This window comes from Periophthalmus magnuspinnatus, chromosome 15 (assembly GCF_009829125.3).
Source record: "Periophthalmus magnuspinnatus isolate fPerMag1 chromosome 15, fPerMag1.2.pri, whole genome shotgun sequence".
Taxonomy (NCBI): domain Eukaryota; kingdom Metazoa; phylum Chordata; class Actinopteri; order Gobiiformes; family Gobiidae; genus Periophthalmus; species Periophthalmus magnuspinnatus.
Window position 1 is genome coordinate 13,756,456 of NC_047140.1, and position 23,661 is coordinate 13,780,116.

Consider the following 23,661-nt stretch of genomic DNA (forward strand, 5'->3'; position numbering starts at 1 on the left):
TAATGAAATAAATAAAATTAAAATGTATAATCCATAAATGCTGAACCTTATTATCAGTGTCAGTTTTAGGGGTTGAGTAATAGTACCACTTTCAGAAACTATTGTGAAAAAAAAAATACTACTTTATTTATACTAACAGAAGGTATTGGATTTTGTGACATTAACCATGAATCAGGTCAACAAATCAAAAATCTAACAGCAAATTCCACCATAGAATTCTGACCATTTTTTATAAATGACTAGCTCTAAGAACTCACTGAATTTAAACTTAAATCTGCATTTTTACCTTATTTATTTTAGCTCCCCCAAATTATGTAAATATTACTGGCCTGTAGAATGTTATGATATACTCTGAAACTCCACAATACAGTTTTGAATCATTTCAGTCCTTTTTAAACATATAAAGTACAGTAAGACATGTCTTAAGTGAAACACCTGATGGAATTAAACTATGTGGGCGTGTATCTTTGAGACCTGCTGAACCTGTTGAGTTCAGACATCCTCCTACATGCAGCTTATCTCCAGTTTGCACCGTCACAGAGAACCAGAGACATGGACCCACCTCACGCCTGTCCTCTGCTCCTGGCTCTTGTCCTGAGCTTCACAGTCACAGCTCAGGCCTGGGACCAGTTGGAGCAGTGCAAAGATAAAATCTGCCCAAAATTCACCCGCACGGCACAACATAAGGTGAGAGTTGAATTGAAAATTCTAGATCTGTTGTATATAATTATTGTATTGACTCATTTTAAAGCTAGGCCACTGTTAAAATTTGATGAAAATATTTACATTTTATTACAGTAATGGTGACCTTTGAACATACCAGCGGTGATCATTTTATTATTTCTGTACCTGATTTTTACCGTCTTAAAATAGTTAACTTTAAACAGTTTGCAGTGGTCCAAAGTTGCTCCTTATTTACTTAATGCATTCTGAGCATCCTAACTATTCACCACAATGAGTTTGGACACGTGGACAAAATTGTTGGTACCTGTCGTAACCAGCGTGGCGTAAGGACCAAAGGTGCAGACTCACGATGTTTAACAATGTCTTTATTCACACACGTGATAACAAAAGGTAAGAGTTCAAAAGCTTAGTTCAAAGTCTTAGTAAATTATAAGTCGAAATCCATAGGAGCTGGGGAGCGTAGGTGCGGGTCCGTGAACGTGGAGAGACAGGGGTGCACGACGAGACAGGGAGACACAAGACCATACCAGAACAGAGGTGCAGGGGCAGGGGAGATCCGGAGCTGGTTCTCGGCGGATTCCTGGAGCAGAGCAGAAAAGTTCCAATAAAACACGGGAATACAAGGATCAAAAAGTGTTAAGAGCATATTCACGTAGAGCACGCGGACATTCCGGCGCCGAGTGACTCGTCCAGACCCCTCTTATCCACGGCAGGTGGTGTTGATTGCGTTGATGGACGGCAGGTGCGCGCGGGAGGAGTCAGGATTCCGCCCAGCTCCGGAGAAAGGCAGGTGAGGGAGGAGGGACACGAGGGTGCAGGGAGAGCAAGACAGGGATCATGACAGTACCCTTCGGTTAATAAAAGAAAAACTCACAATGGTCACAGAAATAACTTGAATCTGACAAAAGTAATAATGAATACACATTATATGAAATGTAACCAGTGAAAGTCAGACATTGCTTTTCAAACATGCTTCAACACTGTTATGGCTTTTTTTTAGCATAAATCTTTATTTGTATTATTATGGATCATTTTGACCTAACCTTCATAGTACCATCTGTTGTTATGTATAGGGTGTATCTCTTGTTCGTGTGTCTGGCGTCCTCCAGCCACTTTGATTAGACTAAACTGGCAAGATTGTTTTGATGGTATAAATACTCTGTATTGTTTACATTTGTCAGCTGAGGGCGAGAGGACACTGCTAGGGACACAGCTCTTTGACAATTGTGCACAGTTGATTCAATAAACCAGACCTTTGATTCAAGACAACTTCTCTGTTGATTTTTATACCTTTAAGGCTTTTGACTATTAGAAATTCCACAACAACACAATTATTTAAAAAAAGAAACTCATGAAATCAGTCAGTGGGCCTATATACAGGGCTACAGGTCATCACTGTGCAGTTTGGTGACATGGTGTGTACCACACTCAACATGGACCAGAGGAAGCAAAGGAAAGAGTTGTCTCAGGAGATTAAAAAGAGAACTATAGACAAACATGTTAAAGGTAAAGCCTATAATGTGGCAACGGGAGGAAAACTGATGATAAAACAAAGAGATGGATAATACGAATGGGAACAAAAGAGCCCAGAAAAACTTCTAAAGAGATTAAAGGTGAACTTCAAGCTCAAGGAACATCAGTGTCAGATCGCACCATCCAACGTACTTGATGGGAGACCAAGGAGGACACTATTGTTGAAAACAAATCATAAAAAAGCCAGATTGGAATTTGCCGAACTACATGTTAAGAACTCACAAAGCTTCTGGGAGAATGTCCCATGGACAGATGAGACAAAAGTGGAATTTTTTGCCAAGGCACATCAGCTCTATGTTCACAGACGGAAAAATGAAGCATATCAAGAAAAGAACACTGTCCCTACTGTGAAACATGGAGGAGGCTCTGTTATGTTCTGGGGCTGCCTTGAATCTGTGCAGGGTGCAATGAAATCTCAATACTATCAAGGGATTCTAGAGAGAAATGTGCTGGCCAGTGTCAGAAAGCTTGGTCTCAGTCGCAGGTCATGGGTCTTGCAACAGGACAATGACACACAGTTCAAAACACAAGAATGGATAAGAGGAAAACACTGGACTATTCTGAAGTGGCCTTCTATGAGCCCTGACCTAAATCCTATTGAGCATCTTTGGAAGGAGCTGAAACATCCATCCATCCATCCATCCATTTTCTTCCGCTTATCCGGGGCCGGGTCGCGGGGGCAGCAGTCTAAGCAGGGACTCCCAGACTTCCCTCACCCCGGACACGTCCTCCAGCTCCTCCGGTGGGACCCCAAGGCGTTCCCAGGCCAGCCGAGAGACATAGTCCCTCCAGCGTGTCCTGGGTCTTCCCCGGGGCCTCCTCCTGGTGGGACATGCCCAGAACACCTCCCTAGGGAGGCGTCCAGGAGGCATCCTGAGCAGATGCCCGAGCCACCTCAGCTGGTTCCTCTCAACGTGTAGGAGCAGCGGCTCTACTCCGAGCTCCTCCCGTGTGACCAAGCTCCTCACCCTATCCCTAAGGGTGCGCCCGGCCACTCTGCGGAGGAAGCCCATTTCAGCCGCTTGTATCCGCGATCTTGTCCTTTCGGTCATTACCCAAAGCTCATGACCATAGGTGAGGGTAGGAACGTAGATTGACCGGTAAATCGAGAGCTTCGCCTTCCGGCTCAGCTCCTTCTTTACCACAACGGACCGATACAGCGACCGCATCACTGCAGACGCTGCACCGATCCGCCTGTCAATCTCACGCTCCATCCTTCCCTCACTCGTGAACAAGACCCCGAGATACTTGAACTCCTCCACTTGGGGCAGAGACTCACCACCCACCCGGAGAGAGCAAACCACCTTTTTCCGGTCGAGAACCATGGCCTCGGATTTGGAGGAGCTGATTCTCATCCCAGCCGCTTCACACTCGGCTGCAAACCGCCCCAGTGCCTGCTGCAGGTCCTGGCTCGAAGAAGCCATCAGGACAACATCATCCGCAAACAGCAGAGATGAAATCCTGTGGTTCCCAAACCAGGCCCCCTCCGGCCCCTGGCTGCGCCTAGAAATTCTGTCCATAAATATAATGAACAGAACCGGTGACAAAGGGCAGCCCTGGCGGAGTCCAACATGCACTGGGAACAGGTCTGACTTACTGCCGGCAATGCGAACACAGCTCCTGCTCCGGTCATACAGGGACCGGACAGCCCTTAGCAAAGAGCCCCGGACCCCATACTCCCAGAGCACCCCCCAAAGGACACCACGAGGGACACGGTCGAATGCCTTCTCCAGATCCACCAAACACATGTGGACTGGTTGGGCATGCTCCCATGAGCCCTCGAGGACCCGATGGAGAGTATAGAGCTGGTCCAGTGTTCCACGACCAGGACGAAAACCACACTGCTCCTCCTGAATCCGAGGTTCGACTATCGGTCGGATTCTCCTCTCCAGCACCCTGGAATAGACCTTACCGGGAAGGCTGAGGAGTGTGATTCCCCTGTAATTGGAACACACCCTCCGGTCCCCCTTCTTATACAGAGGGACCACCACCCCGGTCTGCCATTCCACAGGTACTGTCCCCGACCGCCACGCGATGTTGCAGAGACGTGTCAGCCAAGACAGTCCCACAACATCCAGAGACTTGAGGTACTCAGGGCGGATCTCGTCCACCCCCGGAGCCTTGCCACCGAGGAGCTTGCCAACCACCTCAGTGACTTCAGCCAGGGTGATGGACGAGTCCGCCTCTGGGTCCCCAGTTTCTGCTTCCTCCTCGGAAGACGTGACAGTGGGATTGAGGAGATCCTCAAAGTATTCCTTCCACCGCCCGACAACATCCCCAGTCGAGGTCAGCAGCTCTCCACCCGCACTGTAAACAGTGTTGGTGAAGCACTGCTTTCCCCTCCTGAGGCGTCGGACGGTTTGCCAGAATCTCTTTGAGGCCGTCCGATAGTCCTCCTCCATGGCCTCCCCGAACTCCTCCCAACCCCGAGTTTTTGCCTCTGTGACTGCCCGAGCCGCGGCACGCTTGGCCCGCCGGTACTCATCAGCTGCCTCAGGAGTCCCACGAGCCAACAAGGCTCGATAGGACTCCTTCTTCAGCTTGACGGCATCCCTTACTTCCGGTGTCCACCATCGGGTTCGGGGATTGCCGCCGCGACAAGCACCACAGACCTTACGACCACAGCTACGAGCAGCCGCATCGACAATAGAGGTGGAGAACATGGCCCACTCGGAGTCCATGTCTCCAACCTCCCCCGGAATCAGGGAGAAGCTCTCCCGGAGGTGGGAGTTGAAGACCCCCCTGACAGAGGGCTCCGCTGAGCTGAAACATGCCGTCTGGAAAAGGCACCCGTCAAACCTTAGACAAATGGAGCAGTTTGCTCATGAGGAGTGGACCAAAATACCTGCTGAGAGGTGCAGAAGTCTCATTGACAGTTACAGGAATTGTTTGATTGCAGTGGTTGCCTCAAAAGGTTGTGCAACAAAATATTAAATTAAGGGTACCATCATTTTTGTCCAGGCCTGTTTCATGAGTTTCTTTTTTTAAATAATTGTGTTGAAGCATCTTTGAAAAGCAATGTCTGACTTTCATTGGTTAAATTTCATAGAATTTTTTATTTATTATTACTTTTGTCAGATTCAAGTTATTTCTGTGACCATTGTGAGTTTTTCTTTTATTAACCGACGGGTACCATCATTTTTGTCTACATGTGTAAGTGCTTTTCACAACTTTCAGAGAAACAACAATGCTCACCACACACTTTCTGATTATTGGACAATAAAATGCTTCATAATTAAATACAGACAGTTCATAAGTGACTTATTTTAACCTCAAGCTGCTTATACAATATAATACAATCCAATACTGGGTACACTGTAATAACATCTAGTACAGTACATTTAAGTAGATGGCAGCCTACTGGAAATATAGTTCCAGTTCCTAAAGGCATAATCTCTGGTAAATTGTTTAGTTGACATTCCCAAATTCGATGATGTCATTTGAAAACATGATTTTTGTTTTATTTATTTTACTCTTAAACCTTGTGTTGAATACTGTGTGTCTTAAACATTGAGGTGAACTTGTTTCTCAGTAAGAATGTGACACATGCTTATTTTAAGATGTCTACACTGGAACCTGCTACTCTACATGACACAGCTCTTTATCTTGTAATACATCTTTCCAGTGACTGAAAACACCTTTTAGTGACGTATTCTACCTTCCTGTAAACTGCTAACGGTGTATCCATTTATGATCTTGTACGGGCAGTATGTACGATGAGTTAAGACCTTATAGGAGCAGCCTTCTATAGATTGTACCTTTCTCGGGCTGTAAGTACTGGAAAAACTCCCTTGAAATGTAACACATGTGCCTGCTGTCTGTGACTTCTTTTATCTGATCAGATCAACTTCTTTCAACTCTCTACCTAGTCTGCAGTCTGTTCCTTCACAAATGCATCATTATTTCAGATAGAGGGCAGGGGTCTATTGCTAGGTTTCAGATGACATCAAAACAGTATATAGTCCAATAATATTTAATATAAATGCGAGCAGATCAAATTCATTTTGTGAAAATGCAGTTTTTTGTTATAATACAGTGAGTTCTTGGGTCTAGTCACTAATAGAAATGATCAGGTTCAACATTTATGAATTTATCTTTTGGATATTTCATGGCAAAATACAGTGTAATTAATTCTAGTGACTAGACCCTAGAACTCATTGTATTGCAACAAAAAACTGCATTTTATTCATTTAAGCTGCTTCCATCTGTATTAGACTTGCTTATGTTTTGGGGTTTTTTATGTCCAGAGTCATATGTCCTTTCAACAGACAGGGTTGAAAAATGACACCACTTTCTGAATCTATTGTGAGAAAATCTTAGCCCAGTATTTACAGAGATTTAAGACTTAAGACAGAGACTTTACAGAGAGAAATCATAAACCAGGCCAACAAATCTCTATTGAAGGGCCAATACACTAACAATGTGTCCCTGGACAAACCTGAACTTAAAACCTGTACTAAACCAGGACTAAGACTGGACTTAACCAGCTGCTCTATTTCGAATGGAGCATAACTGTTTTAAAGGTGTTGAAATGGATGAACGTTTCAGCAGAGACTGATTCACTGATGACATGTGGACAATGTTTTACTGGGCACAAATGTAAAGTGTGATTTTTCTTTTGATAATACAATTCTGTTCAAAGTTCACATTTAAAAATGTCCAAAAGAATTAACAAAAACACTGAAATCTGAACCAACAAACTAATGCAAGAATCACATTTAAGAACATGTTTGTACAGATCTAAACTACAGTTTCTATGCAGAATGTGACAGGAGATTTTGTTGTTTGTGGAGGAATTATGGTACTTCAACAATTGCAGCCTTTGCGATTTGCTAATCCGTCCGTTCTAATTGTGATTTCAGTTCATTTGCAATTAATCTTATAGCCCTAGAGTTACATTATGAAGACATCTGCTCTGAGCTGAGACACAAACAGCAGTGGAGTTGTAGTTAAAGGTGCACTTGATTTGGTTCCATGGAGATGTCATTCTTTTGTAGGGCTTTAAAAAAAAAAAAAAAAAACTATATATTGTGTTGCAGGGTTATGAGGAGCGTCTGTACGAGCCATGTACGTGGATATGCACAAAAGTCCGGACCACCAGCACCAGTGACCTCCTGTCCGCCTTGGGAGAGCTTAAACACTTCGCTAAGCAGAAGACCAAGCAGCTAGGTATAAACTGCACACCCAGGATAATTACAGTTTAAAGAGGAGTTATTAAGCAAGACTGACTTTTTGTAGCTTTCTACTATGTAATGACCTTGTTCCCTCATCAAAAACATGCCTGGTTTTAAATGACACTCTTGTATGTTTGAGTAATTTAGTGATCTCTTCCGGGCCCTATTCAAACCCTCACAACACTCAGAGGTACGATTTTGTCCATTGCTCAACCCACAACCCTACATCACCCATGCTCCTACACAACAGTTTTACGTAAATATACAAAGGCAGAATGTGGAAAGCATGCTGATTGCGTTATGATAGAGCTCTGAAGGATAAGTGACTTAGTGTGGAGAGCAAAAGGAGGGGGGATTCAGAAAATTAAACTTAATAGCATTTTCATGGTGATCTAAATATGTTTTAGCAATTAATATCCCATTGAAGTTTAAAGTATAATGCCCCCTCTTTAAGATGCATATGACAGGTTAAACTGCTCATTTCATAAAGATATAGTTAACATTATTATATTTAAGATTTTATTACAATCTTGCCTAGATTTAAACATTTTTTGGCAAAGCTTATGTTACTTCCTGGTTGGACAGGCGCGGCAGGTGTGACATACATAGAGATAATTACATGACTCTTACCGAGCAACCAAAATGTTAGGGCCAAAATGTATCTAAATTCAATAGATCTGATTACGCAAATAAAAATAAATGACACCACCTTTTTTTTTCTTTTTATGAATTGTCAAAAATGCCTTTGTGCGTAAAATGCCTTTACATTTTGAATGGCGTTTTCCGTGTTGGTGATACAGGTTGAGGAATTCTGTTTCAGAGCTCAGAGCTACTTCCACAATTAAACTTTTTTCTCAGTGTTTTTTTCGCCAAACTGCCACTTGACTGATATAAAACTAAGCTACATATTTACCATACGTACTATCCCACCAAGTCAAAGAATCTGAATTGTAAAAACATGAACTTTATTACAGTCTGTGTAATCCCTCAGTCGTCCCAGTGGGTGGAGACATTTCACCGCTCATCTTTTCACTTTCTTCAGTTCTGCTCAGATTGCTGTGCTTTGTTGGCTCAGTCTATAAAACTACGCTAAATATGAACTGTCTCTGAGTCATATTTAGCATAATTGTTCACGCCCCTATGATCTCACATCTCTACTGATGTATACTGGGGATCCCTATTGTTTTTCTTGTTTTGATTTAGGTTTAAGAATGGACTATAAATTGGAAATAGACAAACATAATTTATATTCTATTTATAACTCTCCTCTCTCTCTCTCTCTCTCCCTCTCTCTCTCCTGCCGCTCGATCATGTGCATCTACCCATCGCAGCCATGGATCTATAAAAATACCTGGATAGGGTATTGCTATCTTAGAGCTGTCACAATTTGGATTAGTGGCCACTCATTGGTACTACAATGGAAAAAATCCCTCCTGTCCAGAAAGGATTTTATTCTTAAAGAGCGCAATGTAATCACAAACTGCTTGTGTTTGGCTGACAGGGTGACTACAGCTTTAACTAAAATCTAATTATGTCACGATTTTTTTTAACCTATTTTCAGATCACAAACTATTTTCTCTGCTCAAGAGTCATCTGCTATCTAAAAAATGCTTTTTAATCGTTAGTTTCAGCTACACTCTATGTTCGCTCTAACTAAGCTCAAGTGCAGATTGCATGGTCCATGGGCAGGACCAGATGTACCAAGCCGCTAAAGGTTAAACTTGCAACATGTGCCATTAAGCACTGCCCACTGACTTCAATGGGCAGCCATGTTCAGGCCCAGGGGCTTGGTCGCAGCTTCCAGACTTCAGTTGAGTGCATTAACAGCACCAAGCACCAAATCAAAGACTGTAGGAACGGTTTAGAGACTGTAAATATGTTCTACACCACCTACACCATTGCCTTTTTTGACACTTATTTATGAGTAAAACATCTGATGAAATAATACAGTGGGGCAAAAAAGTATTTAGTCAGCCACCAACTGTGCAAGTTCTCCCTCTTAATGAGAGAGGCCTGTAATATTCATCATAGGTTCACTTCAGCTATGAGAGACAGAATGGGGGGAAAGAATTCAGGAAATCACATTGTATCACATTTTATTGTCCGATAATCAGGAAGTGCTTGTTGTTAGCGTGACCATCATGACAAAACTCCACTCTGGCCTCTGAAAGCTGTGAAAATGCTATTAAACTCATCGTGGTGAATAATTAGAATGCTTCGAATGGATAATGTAAGTGAGGAATATCTTTGGGCCAATACAAACTGTTTAAAATGAACCAGTTATGGTTAAGTTTTTAAGACAGGAAAAACAGGCACAGCACCTTTTCTTAATGCTGCATTCCATGTTGCAGCCATGTTGGATTTTTCAAGTAGGAATTCCCAGCCAAGCGTCAATGACAACTGGAATGGACTATCATATTGAGAACGAAAGTACCAGATTATAATCAACTTGGCCATCAACAGTGATGCAATATTTGATTTTAACATGTTTACAAATTTAACATTTGACATTTAACTTTTTTTGTTTTATCTGGGGACACAGTATAATTCCCAAATCCTTCTTTTAATATATATATTTTTAAATCTTTATAAAAATCTTCATTCTTTCCTTGATTTTTATTGCTGTCAACTTTCATTTTGTTTTTTACTCATCTTTTTTTCCTTTATTTTGTATTAAAGAAGACATATGGATCATCATGTTATCATTTGGGCATTTTAAATAGCAGTATTGATCTAATGTATGTACCATTTTCCTTCTGTTCTTTAACTGTGCGGTGCAATACTGGAATTTCCCCACTGTGGGACTAATAAAGGCATATCTTATCTTATCTATATCTTAAAATTAAACAAGTCCGCTAACTTCTGTATTAGAGAACTGCAGTGCTGAATGGGAGGTGATGTTGCCACGTCATCACAACAAAAAGCCATTTTGCTTTGGGCACCTCCAATGGATAGCTGCAGATCACTCTAGCAAGTAGTTGGGGGTTTTTTTTGTACCAAAATTGCTATATGATACTGCTAAATCCTACATGTATCATCGATTAAGGAAATAAAATTGGAGAACAAAGTACAGTGCAGTGGGCATGTTCTGGTGGTGGTGAAAACAAGGGTAAATTGAAGCAATGATGACTTGAAAACAGGAGAATAAGGATTACTCAAAATGCATGAATAACCCCAAATACAACTTCGAGAGGGTAAATGAGAATGAAAGAACTGTAACATGGTTAAAAGTTCTGAAAAATGTGTATAATAGGTCCACTTAATTTGCTGCACAGGTGTGGCCATAGCTGAAAACACTTGGCCTGTGCTCGTCTATGAGGAGGCGGGGCAGGAGGGGCCGAAGTACGGGATGTGCTGGATGGTTAATCCAGATGTGACCCTTCCTGACAGTGACCAAGGGCCAGTGACAGTCACGACATTCCCACAGACTGCCATCTTTGTCAGGTCAGTCTTACTAAAGTCTGTAACACGCCCTCTTGCTCTGGTCACTAATAATAGTATAATAATACGATATGGGATTAAGTGAGGATCCAGATTCAACTTCACAATTTATATCAAACAAGAGACAATTACCTTTCAAAACATATGTTTAACCACATGTTGTACTAAATGTATAAATAATGTAATAATAATCTATCATAATCTAGGATTACCAGTGTATAATCCTAGGTTATGGCAGACTTGCTAACTGCTGGTCTGCTGTGTTCCTTTGGTTCTTGGGAACTCTGGAAAATGCACATGAATACTCACACAAGTCAGAAAAATAACTTCAGAACTCAGTCCACACACATTTGACTTCTTTGACTAAAAGTTATTACATTCATGGGTTAAATGTCAGTTATTCATTTCATAAGAGCAACAGATATGAACAAGAAAGATCTACAACTGTTTCATTAATTCCCAATGTAACATTAACTAGCTAAAGTAAACAAATAACATTAAGTTTTGAGAAGGCTAACAGCTTTTAAACTCTGTTCATGAGCACACTCAATTATTTTATTTATGGTGACATCAGAATCCCAACTTTGCGAGACAAAAGGACATGAATGCGAATCAGAACCTCGGCATCTCATCTCGGAATCCAGAGTTTCCGAGGAGCACATGAACACAACATTACCTCAGCCTCATACATTTTCTGACACATTTATAAATGTGTTGGTTTTAAATGTGAGATGCGTTGAGGTTAAAAAAGGAGGAAATTGTAAATATGTTCATTGTTGTGAATTCTGATCTGCTCTCTCTATGCACATGTGAATACAGTTCAGTGCTGTTATCAAGTCAGCATATTTCTTAAAACTCACAAGAGTCAATTTTGTGTAAAATAGAAGCTTTAAATTAACTTTGAACTTAAAACCATTATGGAAAAATGTGTTTGTAAAAGCTTAGCCTCCAGTCACTGCCCTCACAAGCTCGCAAACCAAGACTTCGTCGAACTTATCTGGACTTACCCGGACTTACCTGGATATACCTGGACTTACCTGGACCAGGTCATACCTCCTTGTCTGTGGCCGTTCTCGTCTGATCTCTGAAGCTAAGCAGGGTCTGGCCACTTGGATGAGAGATCACTGGGAATATCAGGTGCTACAGTGGGACAGCAGTGACTCTAGTGCAAACTTTTGTTGTGTCCTTAGGCAAGACACTTTGTTTAGTTTGAATGTGGTGTATGCGTGAGGGTTGGTGGTGGTTAGAGGGGCCAATGCTGCAGATTGACGGCTGTGCCACATAAGTATCTTATCGCCGAGTGTGGAGTGAGTGTATAAAGCACTTATGTCGCAATATAAATACAATGCATTATTATTGTGTTTTATGTTCCAGGTCTTTTGGAGGAACTCCGTCTCTGGAGGGAGGTCGAGACAATGCAAACAAACTGAAGCAGGATCTAGAAGAGGCTGGAGAAAGTTTTAAACCAGGCCATTTCTACGGTGCTGGATACGAGAGCCAGTTCTCCCTCTTTCACCACAACGAGATCTGGATCAAGAAAGCTTAGGCCCCTCTGAGGCACCAAAGATCAGTTTAGTTTCATTCTCATTTTATTTTTTAACATGCTAAAACATCTCCATGTTGATTCTCCCAAAGCAACATGCTGGTCTCATCCTGGTTTGAGCCCAGTTCAGTCCTGCTGTTGACTAAGTTTGTTTTCTAGTCCAGGTCTAGTCCAGGTCTAGTCCAGGTCTGACTTATAAAGTGGTGTATGAGCAAAACTAAACAAATACAATTTTAAACAAGTCTCTGTGTTTTACCTGTACCTTTTAAACTGTGGAGGACCAGCATAGTCTCCTGTAAAATGTGAAACACTACTGTGGATTATTCCAGGCAAAATCTTTATAGAGACAAGCATGAACCAGACCCTGCACCAGAAAAGTGACATAGTGCACCTTTAAAAGCCAAAACTAGAATCAACTCATAGCTTCTTTGTTGAGATGACATTGTTTTGGATAAATAATTCTTAATATACTGTTGTGGTGAATAAAACTGACACCAGAGTAGTGACACCAATCATGAACATATATATTTTTGTTGAACTGCATTTGCATAAGAAATATTCCCAAATGATGAAACTAACTGGGACCAATGAAACCACATTCCAACATAAGCAAGGTGAAGTGTATAATTGTTATCAGAAGGTATTTTAGCTACATGCTTAGTCCTGTAGTGCACAAAATGGGTCCTTGTGAGCTTTAAGTGATGTTATAATGTTGTTACCTCTTCGAAAACATACCCTGAGTTGTGTTTTGTTTTATTCACACATTTGAGTAATCCAGCATTATCAGGATATCTCCAAAGCTCAAAATGCTCTGTTCCACCTAGTGATGTCATTTGTTTTTTTCCAAACACAGTGAAGCTCTTTCTGTATTACCACATGCCATCATAAGTGTGAGTGTTTTCCATTTGAGAGAAAAACTCCTAAATATGTGGGTTTGTGTGTTAAACATGTATGAATGAAACAAAACCCTTTAAGCCTTTTAAGATCAATTTCTCTTTATCTCTTTACTGCTTTTCCACACAGTTATGTAACACAGCATAGATTCTAAATTCCATGTAACCCTACCAGACCAGTTACACAGGAAACTCCTTTAACCATAAAAACTTCCTGGTTATTCCGTAATCACGTTTAGTCTGAACAGCTGAAAGGATTTATCATACTGGACAATGGACGCAGAAGGATTTGATGGTGAGTGAATCAATTCTAACATGCATAAACCCTCTCTCCTTGAACTGATTAAAGGGACTGGGGACATAATTATGTTAGACTATATATTTTGTATTTATTTATCAATTAGAGAAAGCACATTAATGAACCAGAGAATATAATATGCATACCTACATCCCTGCAGAATATTGTGTGATTGTCAAGAGTAGGTAGTACTCTGTTACGTGAATAACTTTGAAATTTCACATAGTTTCCAAAGTTAACAGATTAAAAGCTATTACAAGAAGTCCTTTGCAAAGAACATGCATGCAAAAACATGTACTCAAGATTTTTGTGTACCATTATTTGTTTTGCGGTGTTTAGTCTAAGGAACATGCTGTATTTTACTAGCACTCTTTCTAGGAGCAGCTGTATTAAGCCATAGTTTTCCTCCCACTCTCAGCTCTAATCATTGGTATGCAGTCACCGCAAAGAAATGTCACCCAGCTGCCTGTGTAATGTACAGAGACATTGAGATTGTAAAAGACAGATTAACATTTGGCTTTCTTCTCTTCAGACTCAGAGCTACGCCTGGTGCTGGTGGGATCTCAGAGGTTTGGGACAAACGCTGTGGCCAGTTCCTTACTGGGCCTGGAGGGGTCGAGTGCCCAGGACTGGGGCAGACGCACGGCCCGCAGCGTGACCCGCTCTGCAGAGGTGGAGGGTAAGCGGGTGCGGCTGGTGAAAGCACCTGCCTGGCTGCGGAGCTACCACCTCCAGGACACGGCTGAGCTGGTGAGGCAGGAGCTGGTGCTGAGTCTGTCCCACACTCGGCCTGGGCCACACGCCTTCATTCTCCTGTGTGAGGTGGACCTGCCTTTCACCAGCGCCTGTGCCCGGGCAGTCACAGCCCACCTCAGCCTGCTGGGCCCACACGTATGGACTCACAGTCTTCTGCTTTTCACCTGTGGAGACTGGCTGGGACACAGTTCCCTGGAGGACTACCTGAAGGGGGAGGGCATTTACCTGGCTCAGCTGTTGGACAGGTGTGGACACAGGTACCTGATGGACAACACCAGCACTCCCGACCTCAGCCGCAGAGTGCTGACCAAGGTCCAGGAGCTGCTCAACGCCAATGGAGGGCAACACTTCCACATAGAAGAGGACAGAATACAGAGGATTGTCCAGAGCAGAGAAGAAGTGAAGAGGAGAGCAGAGCGCAGGAGGAAGAGGAGGAAGAAAAGCGAGGAGGGGACAAGAGCGAAGGGTAAGTCATGGAACCAGACTGAAACTAAATAAAACTAAACTAAAACAGCTCCAGATAAAAATTTAAACTGCAGGGACAGTCTGGGGTGATCCACACTGGTGCAGACACTGTTGGTAAGTGAAAGATCCAAGTTGAAGATAAGGGTCAACTGCAGGTACCACATTCAGCTGGGGATTGTTTAGAAAATATTAGCGACAGTACAGGTGAGAAGAATTTCACCCACAAATTACAAACATTCTAAATATCAAACAATCTTGCATTTATTGAATTACTAGATTCATGACTAAAAAAAATAAGAATTTGGTTTGGTTAGGTTATATCACCCGACTGTCTCCATGGAGTTTAATGCCATATTGAAACAAAGTGATAACATCAAACGTACTGATATAAAATAAATGTAAATAAAATAAAATTAAGCATGAAATATTAACTCTTTGCTTATGTGCTTTTTCAGACTGCTCCCTCTCTGAGATCACCGTTGTTCTGCTGGGTTGGGTTTTCGCTGTAAAGACCAAAGTCCGCCGTGCTCTCCTCCGAGACCTTGAACAAGAAGGTCGAACTATGAAGTGTACTAAGGCCAGTGTGGACCTGAGCGAACATCTCAAACTCACTGTGGTGGACACTCCTGGGTGGTGGAAGTATTTCTCTCCCAGTTTAGTTCCTCAGCATGTCAGGGCAGAGATCCTCAAGGCGTTCAGGGCGTACCAGGAGGCAGGAGGTCGGTCTACTCAGGGCCGTGCGGTGTTTCTGATGATCCCAGCAGACACGTCTTTCACTCAGGAGCAGTTGAAGATCATACGGGACAATATGAGGCCGCTGGGAGAGCAGATTTGGAGGCGCACGATTCTGGTGTTCACGCGAGGACACTGGCTCGGGGAGTTTACCATCGAGCAGCACATCGAGAGCGAAGGGGAAGCTCTGGTGTGGCTGGTGGAGCAGTGCGGGAACAGGTTGGGCCATGTGAATAACAGACCACATTAATGATCATACAATGGAGGTATTCACTTGTCTAAAATACAAAATTGTTTTTTATAACATAGAAGAACTAATAAATAATAACATAGGACAATTAGGACCTGCAAGCCTCTCGTCTCCCGTCTTTCTCGCTGATCCATGCTGACATTGAATGTGTCTGGAATTTTTCTTGCAGCAAAATGAATGTTTTCCTTTTAACAGGTACTTCGTGTTTGATGGAGACGCAGAGCAGAGTGGACTGGAGACTCAGGGACACCAGCTGATCCAGATGGTTTTGGACCTGTGCGAGTCCGGACCAGATCCACACCAAAATCCTGGACCTAAAACGGTACAGGAACCTACAGAGGAGCTTGAGGGTAAATCACCATAATCTACATGAGTTATATTCACTAGGACACATTTCAAGTTTGTATTTCTTTATCAATTCCAAGCTAAATCATCTGCCAGTGGGGTAAACAATAAGTAAACAAAGGCAACACAAAATCAGAACTGTCAAAAAAACTGCCTGAAAATAATTATTTAAATATCAAGTCAACTATTGCAAACTATGGTTTTCATGATACTAAAATTTCAAGAGTGTTTGTTTTTTACACCATCTGGTTTTACACTAGTTCTGATAAGACTCAAAATGAAATTGTTTAGATCAGTCTAATTTCATCCAGTTATGTGATTTGTTTTCAGTATCGATACCTGCTGAAATGAGTATCCAGTTTTGATACTGCTATTATCTGATTTTCAAAACCTTTTACAACCCTATTGCAAGCCAAATTGAATTCAAGAGATTTTAACAATTCATTTTGTTGGTGCAGAGGAGCCAGTGGATGAAGACCTGCAGAAGATGGTGGGCGTCCTGCATAAAGTCTGGGCCTGGGGATCATGGGAAATTGAGGAATTAGCAGCAAGATTTTTTGAGCGACCTTTGTACGAATTTGCAGATGTAGCGAGCATGCACCTCACCAATATGTGTAAGTTCAACCACATAATTTCAGAGCTGGAAGAAATACTCTAATACTTGTGTGGCATTACCATGATGGGAAAAGGGGAAAGTTGAGAAAAGCATTAGAAATGCATTAGTAAAATAACAAATAACTTTGGACCACTACAGTCTGTTAAACCTAATTCTGTTTTTCATGTCATGTCAGCATCTCTAACCTGATCATTTATGTAAACAGGACCAGTTACCTATTATTATTGCCTATTAATTACTTTGTATGGATGTGTGTGTGTGTGTGTGTGTGTATACACAAACACAAAGTTTTTTTGTGTTGTATTCAGTCAAAGGCTCGTCAGATTTGAATCTGATCAGACAGCCCCGAGAAGAGGTGGAGAAGATTCTGAGGGAGGAGATGAGAGGCAAGAGTCTGGAGGAGGTGGTGGAGGCCGCTCTGCAGATCTACTTCAGGAAGGAGGTCGGAGCCTTCGGTGAGGATTAAGATGCTTTTTTGTTATTACAAATATTTATAGATTTTTATTTTTTTTTTAAGAATTGTTTTGTATCTCACTGTACTGTATTAGAGCCATGTTTCAGTTGGTGCCTTTGCAGTAGTGCACACACAGTGCAGTGCCATCTTTCTATCTTCTGCCAGGATTTTGGTCAGGATCAGCTGAAGGAACAGTCAGACATTATTGTGACAGAGAAGAGGATGACTTTTATGCCAGTTTTTGATTCATGTGGATAGAGATAGACATTCTGACCTGTCCCCCAGGTCAATTAGAAACTATTGATATTTTGCAGCTGATGTACTGAACTGAACTTTCCCTTGGGGTGTGATGCTAACAGTAAGTACTGCTCTGTCTGAAGATGTTACCACACTCTGATCATAAAGAACTTACTTTGCTGGAACTACAGTAGGTGAGATGATTTGTGCTGTTAAACAAGTCCCTCTGATTTTCACCATTTTAGTTGAAATTCCTAGTCCTACAGGATCATGAATGCTCATTTTGAGAGTGTTCACAGACTCCAGAAAATGTGTTGTTTAAGTTCACTTTGTATTTTTAAATACAAATCTTAAAACTATTAAAACTATTTTGGCAGTGTTTTCAAACGTGTGCATTGTGTTCCTCCATAGGCATACACGTAGAACCCCCCAGCATGATATTTACTTTTCCATTTGAAATATATCAGGAAACCCCAACTTTGATTCAGGAAGTTGATTTTCTCATGGGAGTGCTCAGTGACAGTACACTCACATAATTATATTACAGGTTTTATCCTTTTCATACTTGATGCTAATTCATTGGATTGTCTTATTTCTCTCCATACAGACATCGTGTCCATTATTTGTGAGAAGGACCAGTTCAAACCAGAGTGGAAGAGTTTGTTTGAGAGAGAATGGGCCAGACGAGAAGTGAGGCTTAAGGAGTATGTGTTTAACAGCTACGTCAGGGCAGGTACAGACATTTCACATTTGAATGGTCTTTAAAAGTGAAACTAAACGCTGTATCAACTTTTTCACTGCTAATTTTAGTTTAGTAACTCTCTAGTGAAAAGTGCCCCTGAGCTCACCCCTCCTGCTCCTCACTCTCTCCTTTAGTCCACAGACACTGTTCCATTTAGCAACTTATATTTGAAATGTGGTTGTGGGCAGTTTAGTTGTTTTGTCCCACTTTAAAATGTCCCAAACTTAGACCAGAATAAATCTAAACTAAAATATTCAGAATTCTTTTAAATGTACACTATGTAATATTTCTGGTGTGGGTGTGCTACCAGCTTAAGTTAGATCCTCTCTGAAAGTCCCTGTTATTCCCTCAGGGGCAGATGAGGCTCGCAGACTGATTGAGAGCCATAACAAAGTCTCTGCCTGGCTGGACGCGATGCCTCCGTCCATTGAAGACCTGGTGAAAATAATCACGCTCAAACTCCAGTCTCTGGTTTCTCAGTCGGTCAAGTCTGTGACTCGGAGCAGTTCTCCACATGGGTTTGTTACAATGTGAGACGTTTTGTTTTCTTAAAGTGCCAAAATAAATGTCTCAAATGCCACTCCAGTTTTGTCGTGTTCAGATGCCTTTCTTCTATGTGAATGTGTCTGTGTTTTGAGCACAAATGATTGAAGTGTGTTGCCCATGGACATTACAAAATACAATGTCTGAACCTGCAAAGTAATCACAACCTTTGGATCAGTGCAGTGTTATCATGGTTTCCTTCTGCATATTTAATGATACAGTTTTTGTGTTTTCATTAACTGTAGCCTATATCATGACTCAATGGCCTGCCCCAGATAAGGACCTATAATGGGGTAAAAATTAGTCTGCATGAAGGATTTAGTTTTTGTCTAATTGGACATTGTTTGGCCAATCCGGAGCCCTAAGCAACACGGTCAATCAAACCTGTTGCTTACACTAGCGGGGGTGACCTCAGGGAAAAAAAAAGGTGCCTAATTTGTCTTTTATTAATGTTCATATCTTGATTCAAGGACAAAATTGTGAAATAAAAATACCAGGATCATGTAGAGCAGGTTAATACAAACAGTTGAAGACCAAAATGACGAGGCCAGAAACACGCCTAATATCACTTCCTATTTGAAACACGGTGACTAGCACATTAGCTGTGCTGTGATTGGTTGATCCACAAAGTCTTGCAAATTAAAGTTTGTATGCAAGTCTAATGTGATTGTTGCCTAGGATCCAGAATACACTCTTCACTACTTTACAAAAATGTGAGTCTGGTCACCGGTGAATCTCCCCGTTTTCTAATGTGATTGGCACGTTTATTAGTCCGTATTATTTGACCGGGCTTGAGACCCAACAGAGGGAGTGGTGACCAGACTAATATCAATCAATGAATTTCCACGAAACACCTGGACGCTGATTACAGTTCAGGTGTGAGTGTATAACCAACAACAACTAGCATGCTAACAGCACACTGGCATCACTTCCTCTGTATTCACTGTTCCTCCTCTGTACTGTGCATTCATTCATGCATAGTTCAAGGGTCAAATAACACAAAACAAAACATCAAGCTGACTATGATATTGCCCATATGTCAAAAAAAATGTTGTTTGAGAACTGTAAGAAAGCAACTATCAGGAACAGGGATATTTTATTCATGATTTGACGAGAGCCAAGTGGAAACAACTGTGTGTGACAGATAAGTCCCAGATAATTGTTTCGCTGACAGGGGGTGTAAAGACAATTCATGCTTTCTAGTATCACATAACAGTTCATTTTATCTGCTCCCCATCTCTGTTTTTACTATTTTAAAAATGTTAATAAAATTATTTAAAGAGCAGTGGTCCAAACGTATTCCTCATTTTCCTAACATATTCCTAGCATCCAAATTATTCACTGCAGTGAGTTTATAAGCACTTTTCACAGCTTTCTGTGTGTTTGCTTGTTTCTCCCTATGTCTGGGTGGGTTCTGGGCACACTCCAGTTTCCCCCATCAACCCAAAACATGCACAATAGGTCAAATACTCCAGCTAAGGTAGTCTTGACCAAGACTAGCAACAACATCATGGAGATGGGTCCCCATGTGCTGCACTGTGGTGCCTACTGCTCCTGATGACGTGTCCCTGAGGTACTGAAGGATGGGTAAAATGCAGAGGACAAATTTCCCTACGAGGGCAATAAAGTCTACCTTTTACAATATATCTGTAGTAACGTAAAACTAATTTAAGAAGAAAAGAAGCACCTGTACAACATGACTTTTTTTTAGGAATTCTGTACATACCGACCAAATGGGCTAAAGTGTCTGCGTGTTCTGATCGGCCTGATACTAGAGCTCCTGTAAGTCACAGCTGAAAATATCATTTCCTTTTACAAAGGTGGAGAGCAGCTCAGACGCTTTGTCATGGAAGAAACGATGTCCTTTGGTGAGTTTGAACATTCATTTTGCTTTTTTGTTTTTTTTAAATTGGCCAAATAAAGCAGAAGGGAGGCATGGGGTCATAGTGGTTATATAAAATGTGCAACAAAATGATTCCAAACAACAAATATTTATTGAATCGCTTATTGTTTGTTTGGTAATGAATTTTCTGCCACACATAATTTAGAAATTTGTTGTATAAATTCACTCATTTATAGGATTATTTAGTTCAGACTCAGCCGCAGAGTGCTGACCAAGGTCCAGGAGCTGCTCAACGGCAATGGAGAACAGCACTTCCACATAGAAGAGGACAGAATACAGAGGATTGTCCAGAGCAGAAAAGAATTGAAGAGGAGAGCAGTGCAGAGGAGGCAGAGGAGGAAGAGGAAGAAGAGGAGCGAAGAGGAAACTATAAGACAAAACCAGGTTTGTAAAGGGTCTTCTGTAGCTTTAGTCTACTGAAGAACTGTGTGACACCATAACGCTGGGTGTACACTGGTATTACAAAGTCTTTAAAATCAATGCATCCACTCACACTGATCTTGGCAGAGGGCAGGTCCAGTTGAGGCATGGGTCTGTGGTCTTTTTTTCTCTGACACCGCAGAAATTTGGAGTGGGTTTCATACTATTAGATGTGTGTTAACACTGAACCCACATGAATCATGCTGCTCTGGTCAAATACACACCACAGTTGGCATAGTTGTGTGGCAGGCAATCTGCAAGTAACCCATTCAAAGTATTGAACCCGACCTGCAGATAGTCTAAACCTAGCGTACAATGTGTTATACACTGCTCCTCCTTCTCTTGTATTGTGAGGGAGCAGCAGCTCTACTTCAAGACACTGTCATGATGCCTGTAGTATCTGTCTCCCTGTGTGCTTTCCCCTCCCTCACCTGTCTGACCCTGGAGCTGGGCGGAGTTCCTTCTCCTCCCGTGCGCACCTGGAGCGCATTAGCGCAATTACCTCCACCTGCTGCCGAGTATTTGAGGGCTCGGCAGAAGACACTCGGGGCCAGACCGTCCGCGTATTCCTGCTCGTCTTCTCCCTGTTTCCAGGACCGTCTCGGACCAGACCGTCCGCGTGTCAACATCCCTGCTCTCGCTCGTTCCTGCTCCTGCCTCTGCGCTCCAGCTCCGGTACAGTCCCCCCTCTGTCTTGCCTCCTGTTCCGTCTTGGTCTCCGGCTGCTTCTCGCCTCCTGCCCTGGCTCCCGCTCTCTGGACTACGCCGGCCCGGCCTGCCCCGGTCTATTTAGCAACATCACGCTAGACTGCCCTGATTACAGACGGGTGTTTCTGATTACAAACACCTGGCTGGAGGGGCGGAGTTTGAAGTGTGAATACCTGTTAGACCAATCACTGTTATTTATACCCCCAGACCCTACCCCTCCTCCCCTCATCACTCTCCTTTAGTCCCACTTTTGGGTGTTTAATCCTACTTATAACCTGATCTGTTGAAAATGTGTATTTGTGTTAATTGAAAAATCTCATCCTCATAGAACTTGTAATGGCATTGTGAAAGATTTATATTTTAGATGAATAAGTGTCTTGCTGTCTACAGTGTTGTTTTAGAATGTTTAAACTGTTAATTTAATTTGATCTTCATCTTATCTTGGTCTTAATAGTCTTTAAAGGCCAGATTTTCCTAATTTTTTTTTTAGCAAAATTTGTCTTGTCTTAGTACAGATATATTGTATAAGCAGCTCTTGACATCAAAATAGGTCCCGTCTACTACAATCTTTTTTTTTTTTTCCGAGAATCAGGAATCACTATTGACATGCTAGTTGTCGATAATGTTATAGTGAAGACAGAACTAGTCTCTGAAAGTTATGAAGTGTTTATACACAATAGATGGTATAAAGAAGTGGACTAAGTGAGTGTGAAGTTGGTAATATTCCACAACATTAAACATTCAACAGGTTTAGTGCACCTCTTAAATGTATTTTTATTTTGAGTGAAGACTATGTATTTCTGTCTCTGCACTACATTGTGTGAAATGCAAAACACAAATGGGTCAAGTATTATTATTTTAAAGCTTATATATATAAAATATTTAAAGGGACTGCATGCAAGATTTAGATTTCAAATCCCATATACCTGACCTCCCTCTGTCCCCAGGTATGAGGTAAACATGGAAAACAGCTTTTATTGATACAATTCTAATGCAGATTTATTCTTAAACTTTGGACATGATGGTCAAGTTATTTATGTTAGAATTTGGTGTTTTTGGTTCTCCATACGATTATCCAAGCAGAAAGCAGAATGGCAACACAAACGAGAGACACATATGAGGTTCAGTTTCAAATCCAGTTGGTTTAAACCTAAAATGCCTTTCTCTGATCTGAATGGTCACTACCTGAAGCCCAGCACCTGCAGCCAATCATTCATCAGGGCTAGTGCAGCCCTTTAAAAAAAAAAAAAACTAAGAGCGCAGGCTACATATATTTGGAGTCCCAACCCCAAAGCTGTTACTGTGTCTCCCCTGTACTGCACCAAAGGTCCAGCAGAGGTCCCCATACTCAATAAAACGACACAGAACCACAGCCCTGATATGGCCTGAGGTAAATGAATCAATGATCTTTAGGAATGCAATATTTAATTTAAAATCAACTGAGACATTTTAATGACCTCCTATACAAAATGTTACTTGTGCATTTAATCCAACAAATTCACCAGGTTGTGATATAATATTCAATTAATTTTATTTTTGTAACGCCCAAAATCACAACAACAGTTGTCTCGAAGGGCGTTCATGTTTTGGTTGATGGGGGAAACCGGAGTACCCGGAGGAAACCCATCCAGACACGGGGAGAAACATGCAAAACTCCACACAGAAAGGCCTGGGCGACCCGGGGATCGAACCAAACCTTCTTGCTGTGAGGCATGAGTGTTGCCACTCAGCCACCGTGCTGCCTACACACAAACAAAACAAGAAAAATCGGCCCATTATAGTACTGTAGCAGTTTTTGTTTGTTTTATTTTATTTTTGCTTTCTCTCAAGTCTAATTTTATTGAATTGTGGACCTGTTCTAACTTTCATCCTGACACTTGTCTGGAAAGTCACTGTTGATACTTTGAGTCTAATGTCATCAACA

At 41.7% G+C, this 23,661-nt stretch overlaps 2 protein-coding genes across 2 annotated transcripts; both read left to right on the forward strand.

Annotated features, from left to right (window-relative positions):
* The first annotated feature begins 548 nt into the window (after positions 1-548).
* soul2 (heme-binding protein soul2) lies at positions 549-12,395 on the forward strand. The gene is made up of 4 exons (XM_033980194.2): positions 549-687; positions 7,257-7,386; positions 10,667-10,835; positions 12,207-12,395. The coding sequence occupies exons 1-4, from the start codon at positions 553-555 to the stop codon at positions 12,376-12,378; spliced, it is 606 nt and encodes a 201-aa protein (XP_033836085.1). The 5' UTR covers positions 549-552; the 3' UTR covers positions 12,379-12,395.
* A 1,095-nt stretch (positions 12,396-13,490) lies between these two features.
* On the forward strand, positions 13,491-19,990 carry LOC129456851 (GTPase IMAP family member 8-like). Its single transcript, XM_055227340.1, has 8 exons — positions 13,491-13,563; positions 14,099-14,788; positions 15,243-15,738; positions 15,965-16,119; positions 16,573-16,728; positions 17,039-17,185; positions 18,029-18,154; positions 18,516-19,990. Exons 1-8 carry the CDS (start codon positions 13,542-13,544, stop codon positions 18,695-18,697), a joined length of 1,974 nt encoding a protein of 657 aa, XP_055083315.1. The 5' UTR covers positions 13,491-13,541; the 3' UTR covers positions 18,698-19,990.
* The last annotated feature ends 3,671 nt before the right edge of the window (positions 19,991-23,661 follow it).

Coding starts and splice junctions, on each gene's coding strand:
- soul2 (XM_033980194.2), top strand. CDS start 553: ATGGACCCACCTCACGCCTGTCCTCTGCTCCTGGCTCTTGTCCTGAGC. Junction 7,387..10,666: donor GCAGAAGACCAAGCAGCTAG/GTATAAACTGCA, acceptor TTTGCTGCACAG/GTGTGGCCATAGCTGAAAAC. Junction 10,836..12,206: donor CAGACTGCCATCTTTGTCAG/GTCAGTCTTACT, acceptor TTTATGTTCCAG/GTCTTTTGGAGGAACTCCGT.
- LOC129456851 (XM_055227340.1), top strand. CDS start 13,542: ATGGACGCAGAAGGATTTGATG. Junction 16,120..16,572: donor ACCTACAGAGGAGCTTGAGG/GTAAATCACCAT, acceptor TTGTTGGTGCAG/AGGAGCCAGTGGATGAAGAC. Junction 17,186..18,028: donor GAAGGAGGTCGGAGCCTTCG/GTGAGGATTAAG, acceptor CTCTCCATACAG/ACATCGTGTCCATTATTTGT.